The sequence below is a fragment of the Triticum dicoccoides genome, chromosome 4B, assembly GCF_002162155.2.
Source record: "Triticum dicoccoides isolate Atlit2015 ecotype Zavitan chromosome 4B, WEW_v2.0, whole genome shotgun sequence".
In the NCBI taxonomy this organism is placed as follows: domain Eukaryota; kingdom Viridiplantae; phylum Streptophyta; class Magnoliopsida; order Poales; family Poaceae; genus Triticum; species Triticum dicoccoides.
Genome location: NC_041387.1, coordinates 663747991 through 663755590, shown reverse-complemented (window position 1 = coordinate 663755590; position 7600 = coordinate 663747991). Strand labels below are relative to the sequence as shown.

The window sequence follows — 7600 nt, the reverse complement described above, 5'->3', positions numbered from 1 at the left end:
TCCTTCGTCTAACAAATATATATGTGGTCAATTTTTCCTACGCAACTTTTTTATATGCAAATTTTTTCTATACTATGATATACAACATTATATAAAATTAAAAAACAGAAAAAGAAACACTAATTAAGCATACTTCTATATATACATCCATTAAAAAACAGAAAAACAACATTATATAAAAAAATCTATATTAATTAAACACTAATTATATCCATCTAACATGCATTCAAACATATATACATATATACTAGTGAAAAATAATCATCTAAAACATCTAAACTAATTAATTTCTATACATACATATATACTAATATACTAATTAATTCCTCAACTTTCTTCTATACATGTATACATATATACTAATTAAACATACAAAAATACATATATACTATTTAACTTAAGAAAATGTGTCTCTGTGTGTGTGTTCATCATGCATGTGTGTGTTTGGGCTCGGGGAGGGGCGACCTTTGTTGTTCATGCTTTTTAAAAACATTCGGGATTTCAAAATCTACACATTTTTTCTAAATACTACAAAAATTGTTTAATTTTAAAAAAAATGTTCAGATTTTTAGAAAAATTCAGGTTCACGAATTGTTCTCTTGTTTTTCGAAAATGTTGACATTTATTTTCAAAATTTGGTTGAATATCTATATTTTGTGCTTCTCAAAAACTATTTTGGTATTTCCAATTGTGTTCACATTAATTCGTTCGTGTCTTATAAAATTTGTTTTTTCAAAAATATGTGCACTAGTACACGTAAAGAAAATAGCATGTTACAGGGGAATATCTCGCAACATTAAATTGTTAAATACATTCACAGTGTGCTTTTCTTCATGTGTAGCCGTCTGCCCTAGTAGCTAGCAGCCATCGTGTTGGATAGGGATGTTGCGTGTTCGATTCCTAAAAGCACCACTTTCTTTTTTGTGATTTTACAAATATATACAGATCACACGCTGTGGCTTTAGTGGGCCGACGCAGTCGCATGCCTCTTGTACCTCGCGCGTGCTATTCGCCGCAAAATGCGGCATATAGGGGCTCCCCGTTTTAACGCTAACAAGCGTCTAGCAGGCAGAAGCTCTCCTCCTGTACCAACAGGCCAAATGTGCCCGTGAGTGGAGGGGTTTATGGAAGGGTCGTTTCATAGTAGCGACACTGTACGTACCTCCAATATTAATTACACCATCCACTAGACACGGGGGGTGTATCTGGTGCACCAGGGCAATTGGTGCTACCGGTCATTCGTTGCACAATCAAAATTGTTAGAAAAAACCAGAAGAAAATTTAGTGCATTGACACAACATCAATGTACGTTGTGACAAAAATTCAAATCAAAATTCGAAACATTGCTTGAGTTACAAAAATGATAAATTTGACACTGAATAGTGCATAACACAAATTGGGCTGCAGTTTTGACCCATTAGCACATTGATGTCAAATTTATCATTTTTGAATCTTGAGCATTCTTCTGAATTTTGATTTGAATTTTTGTGACAACATACATTGATGTTGTGTCAATGCACTAATTTTTTTCGGAATTTTTAGAGCATTTTTAAAATGTGCAACGGGGTCCGGTGCACCGATAGCACCAATTGCTTCGGTGCACCAAATACGTCCCCACTAGACATGACCTCCCCTATAAAAAAATCAGCAGTACGTATGATCCAAGTTAAGACAGACAACATATCAAACAACAATAGACCATGGATTTCTCGCAATAAAGGAAAAGAAAAATTGTAGACCGTGGATCCATTGGTTAAGCAACATGCACTTCTCCAGAACACATTTCATTAATACTAGTAATTGATCTCAAGTTCCCGACAAAGAAAATTAACCAAGCAACAAGAAGGAGGAGACTATTGACAAATCATGCATATAGAGCATGGAGCTTATTCATGGACAACGAGCAATCATCCTAGCCGATGTAGTACATGGGGTCGGGAAGCTTGAAGGTGCGGGCGCCCTCCGGTGCACCAAGGATGTCGCTCCACTGGTCGCCGATGTTGCCCACAATGATGTAACCGGCGTCCTGCAGCTTCTGCCTCTCGCTGGACTTGAAGGCCAACGAGGAGCCCTTGAAGCCAGGCGCCTTCAGCAGCAGGTTCATCCACCCGGCGTAGCCTTGGCGGCCGAGGTTCGTGGCGGTGGAGGCCCTCAGGTACTCGGCCCGACCGGTGAGGATCACCGGCTTGATGCCGACCGAGAGCAGCTTGTTGTACAACCGCTTCGTCTCGGGCAGCGCCGGCGCGCTCCCTTCCTGCGCGTATGCGTTGAAGCTTGTCACGTTGAATGGCGTAGCCCTGCGCGCATGTATGTAAGCAGTTAGGTTAATGACAGACTCAACACACGCTTTTTTCTCTCAATGAAAGAAACATTTTTATTGACTAGTAGCATCGCATCAAGAGGATAGAAGCAATCATAAGCTCACAAGTCGGTCCCTATATAACTAGGGTCGCGCTAACTGTCACACGTGTGGCAGGAAGGAAGACGCACCACACATCTCTAATGTAAACAGATTGCCACGTCATCGCATGCATGCATGCAGGAATCTTTTTGGATTTTCAGTTTTTAAAATGTTTTATCTCTTAAACGAAAAATCCGATTGAAAATCCATTTTCACCATTAAATCCCTCGCGATGAGATCTTCGAAACTAGATCCCATGTTGATATGTTTTGATGAATTTTTTTTTGGATTAAAAGTTCCCATGTCTATTGCATATGAATTGCCATGATGTTTACACTGAAGTTGTCATGATATGTTTCAGCTATTTTCTTCCACATTTAAAAGTAAATTTTGACATTTATAAAACGGGGAATTAAGAAACTAGACTTGCCATGAACCATAAACTAAAATTGTCATGATACATGCACGTAAAATTGCCATGGTTCATACAAAAAATAATTTTCATGGTCAAAGTACTGGAGTTGCCATCATCAAAATACTAAAATTGCCATGATCTACATACTAAAATTGCCACATGGCAACTTTAGTTTAAGCTCTATGGCAACTACAGTGTAAACATCATGGCAACTTCTGGCAAAAAAAAATTCGTCGAAACATATCAACATGGGGTCTAGTTTTGAAGATCTCGTCGAGACGGATTTAATGGTAAAAACAGATTTTTAGTTCACTTTTTTATTTAGGAGATACAATATTTTTAAGCCGAAAACCAAAAAAAAATTCTGCTGATGTCATCTATTCATACGTGGCAAAATAAATGGTGATGGAGACGTGTGGGCGATGTGCAAACGCTCACACGTGTGGGCGTTAACATTTCCGTATAACTAGGATGTCATACATGACTAATATCGTGCCGCTAATTAAGGAGGAGGGTCCATCCGTAAACTACACCGCCAGAGATCTTAGAGCATATTCAGCCGCCGGACGCCTCAAACCATCTCTTGTACACCCGCGGACGCACCCGGTCAGTGACCGGACATAAGAGAGAAGAAAAAACATGACCCAACCGGACCCGTCATATCATCCTTATACGCCCGGCTGTCCGTGGACCCTCATATCCATCTCAAATGTTGGGATGATATGAGGGCTTGCGGACACGCTCGGGCAGTCTACCATATAGGATGCAATCCCACTTCGAAACATTTTTTCTCTTTCTTTATTCATTCTTTTATTCTCCACCAATCATGTGCAAGTGACCGGACATATGAGGAGAAAAATAAGGTGTGCGTGGTGGCTCTGCGTGGACGGACAAATAGGGGCTCAAAACCGACGCACCCCGTCAAGGGGTCGTATTTGCTATATCCGGCTGTAGATGTTCTTATGGTTTCAATGTGTTACTGTTGTTTACTAGCTGGTGAGTTTTTTTTTGTTGTTGTTTTTTTTTTAAGCTGAGCTGATGAGTTCATTTTAACAAGGTCTAATCACATTTAGACTTCGTCTGGACGAAAGATGAGTGCAAGTCCCTCCTCAGATGCACCTGCAATAAATGGTCAAGGATGCATAGCATAATGTGTATGTATATACAAGTCCGTACCCGAAGCCGTGCCTGGAGTAGTAGGGGAGGTTGGAGACCGTGGTCTCGTCGACGTCGAAGACCCACACCTCCTTGCCGTTGCCGGCGAGCTTGAGGCTGTCGACGTAGGCGATGGCCTGGTCGACGACGACCTTGGAGTCCCGGCGGTAGTGGCTGCCGAGCATGTAGTGGCCGACGTAGCCCTCGCAGCTGGCGGGCACGGTCTTCCAGTCCCGCACGTTGTAAGCCTCCACGCCCAGCCGCCAGCTGTCGCACGCCACGCCGGCGTGCCTGCCGGAGCCCAGCAGCGGCCGCAGCGCGTGGATGAGCGGCGCCACCACGGCGTCGTCCACCGTGACCTCCCACGCGCCGCAGGAGGCCGCGAGGAGCGCCGCGGCGACGAGGAGGAGCGTCGTCGTCCCAGCCATTGTCATTTCTAGAGTGTGTGCGCGCGGTGGTGCTTGCTGTGTGCAATGTTGTGCAAATGCGATGGTGGTTAAATAGGAAGGGAAGCTGCTACGTCGGTCTTACGGGCCGGCCGGGTGTGGGACTGACAAAACTAGCTGACAAATGGTATGTTCGGTGCCATTCGCGAGGTCGCATTCAGAGCGTACGTGGGACACGTTGGTCGATAATTTGTAGGATTACACGGTTTTGATCTGACGAGACTCGTTGATCGGGATATCATCAATCGATGTGATGCCATCCAGATGCGGTTAGAGCATCTACACCTCGTAGATGTGTCGTAACTCATGCCGGTGTTGCTCCGACTACGAGCCCGAGGGCGCGGGGACGAGGCGCCACGCCGTCACTGAAGGGGTTGCGCCGTCGTCCTGGAGTTGGCGTGCCAGACTATGGTCACCGCGTCCGGCGAGGCTGCGACCGCGCGCCTCGAGCCATCACTCCCTGCACAGACACAATGAATTTCCGCTGGATCGAGTCCAATCGTGGTTGAGTGCACTCCTCTTGGGAGCAGCGAAGAGCTATGCGGACGACCATCTCCTCCTTGTCTCCGCATGGGACGAGATCCCAGTCCAAGGATCGGAAGAACTCTAAGTCGGACGCTGCCCGTCAAGGCAGAGAAGGTGGAGATCACCTGAAGGAAGGCCGGGGAAGGAGTGGAGTGGCTAGGGTTTCGTCCGTGTTGTGAATAGAGGCAAATATATGTGAGGTCGGGATAGGCCTGTGTAAGCTTTATAGGATGTAACAAACACGTCCGAGCCTCGTTATATTCATCCAGATATGGGCTGGTTATAAAAGATGCCAATCAGTATGGACATGCATGTCCCATATAAAGGATGCAACTGGATTAAGATTTTCTGACCGATCACTGACTGGCCAACATTTGAAGAGTCCGGCTATAGATGCTCTTAGTGGTCAGTAATTGTGGTAAAAGCATTTCCAACAGCCGCCCCAAAAGGCGCGCGCGCAGAGTAAACCGAGTTTTTTGCGCGCGCGGGGCGTTTCGGCGCGCTCCAGCGGTGGCGGAAAACTCGGGCGCGGGAACCGTTTGCGCGCGGGGGAAAAGCCGGCAGCTCGCGCGCTATTTTTGACGCACCGCTTCCGCCGCGCCTTTAAATTGCGGCGCTCGCCACGCGTCTATTCCACACACTTCTCTTCCTCTTCCTCTGCCACGCGCGCCTTCACTGCTTCCTCATTGCTTCCGCTGCCACGTGCGCCCCCGCCGCTCCAGCACCCCGCCACCGACGCGCCACCATGCCGCCGCGCCACCGAGGAGCGTCGGGCTACCGCGGCGTCCGCCAACGCCCCAACGACGGTTTATACTCCGAGATACGGTTCGGCGAACTTCGGCTCGGCCTCGGCACCTTCGGGACGGTGCGCGAGGCCGCCCGCGCGTACGACGCGGCGGCGTGGCGCCTAGGCAGGCCACGCGCGCAGATGAACTTCCAGGACGTCTACTTGCTCCAGCAGGCGCTCGATCGTGCCCCGCTGCCTCGTCTTAACACGGCAGAAGACCGTGCGGAGCACACCGAGCGGCAGCGCCGCCTCCTCGTCGCCCAGGAGGACGAGCGGGTCATGGCGGAGTGGCGTCGGTGCCACCTGGAGGACGTCACCTACGAGCAAACCTACTGGGCAAGGCGCCGCGAGGAGGAGGCGCAAAGGCGCCATGCCCAGCGGTTGGACAGGCGTCGGCGGAAGGCCCTGGCGATATCGTAGTGCGAAATCGTTGAGAATGGTGGGCAGTCGATCTTTACGTCTGACGATGATCGTTGGACGAACATATGGCTCGATACCTCGGACGAGACCAGCGAGGATGGCGACGATGATGATGGTGCCGACGACTGAGAGTAGGTTGTAGTTGCACTATCTAGTAGTTTTATCTATCTATGTATCATTTTTTATCTATGTAAGCTATGGAAGTATGTAAAATATCTATGTATCTTTTTTTTATCTATAAATTTTATTTTAATTATTAAAAAAATGTACACAATGTATAGCGCGCTGCCTTTTTGTGCCGCCGCTGGAGCTACGCACGCGCTCAATTTTCACGCCGCTGCTGGAGCTAACGCTGGCGGCCGCGCAAAACCAGGCAAAGCGCGCGCGGTAAACAAATTTTTAACGTGCGGCGCGTTGCGCGGCTATTGGAGATGCTCTAAGCATGTTGATCAATGTACATCTTTTATTTACCATGAAGTAATGGACAGCGAGGTAGTAGTAGCAGAGAGTGACAGGGCGGGATTGATGTCATTGATGGAGCCACATTTGGGGCGTGGTACGTTATGCGGTATTTGGAAGGATTGGATGCATGGTTGTGATTTTTCTACTAAAAAGGGGTATGCATGGTTGTGATTTTTCTACTAAAAAGGGGTATGCATGGTTGTGATCCGAGGGGATAAATGTTTGTGATTGGGAGATGATAGATTTGACGGACATGCATGTGTCCGTGTCGGACGTTGGGCAGACGGTCCCGCTGAACGTGTTACGCATGGATGTTGATACAAAGGCCCAGACACCAACTGTTTCGTGCGCACAGATTAATGATAGATAATGGATTTCTAGCACAGTAACCTATTTATTGATCCCCTTACTATTTTGTGCCAGACATTGACTATAGATTTAACTAAGAAAATAGTAATGCATGTCACCAAAAATTACATCCTTGGATTTGAATTTAAACATAGTTTTCAATGATATTATTTTTGATTAAATGTATTAATATTCTGTTAGTTAAATCTAAGGTCAAAATTTGACATAACACGTGAAGGGGGCCAATAAACCAGGACGGAGGTAGTAACTTACTCAAATTTGTAAGTCCACAGCAGCCAAATGTATGACAATAGGAAAATTGTACGCTGAGTATTTTGCCGTTCTTGGGTCAACGCATATACGTAGCGGTTCCTGGGTCGTTGCGACAGGGCGAAAAGGAGGCAACCCCGTTCCCTCAATCCGCCGCCGGCCAGACCGATGGTTCCCTCCCTCTTTGTCTGCTGCCCTGGCAACGGGAGAGCGAGGGAACACCGGGTCTGGTGCCCCAGCGTGTAGATAGTACAACTAGTGGCCTGGGCGGCGCCGTTGAGTTGGAGATGACGGTGTCTGTTTAGAATAAGTGTGCCGACTCTCGTTTCCGTTCCCAGCGAAGTTTTGTGTGGCGTTGGTAAGTGGCTGGA

The 7600-nt window shown here is 47.0% G+C and overlaps 1 protein-coding gene across 1 annotated transcript; it reads right to left on the bottom strand.

Moving 5' to 3' along the window:
• Positions 1-1749: 1749 nt before the first annotated feature.
• On the bottom strand, positions 1750-4425 carry LOC119292164 (stem 28 kDa glycoprotein-like). The gene is made up of 2 exons (XM_037570997.1): positions 3993-4425; positions 1750-2297 (listed from the first exon to the last, which is right to left on the bottom strand). Exons 1-2 carry the CDS (start codon positions 4403-4405, stop codon positions 1913-1915), a joined length of 798 nt encoding a protein of 265 aa, XP_037426894.1. The 5' UTR covers positions 4406-4425; the 3' UTR covers positions 1750-1912.
• Between the last annotated feature and the right edge of the window lie 3175 nt (positions 4426-7600).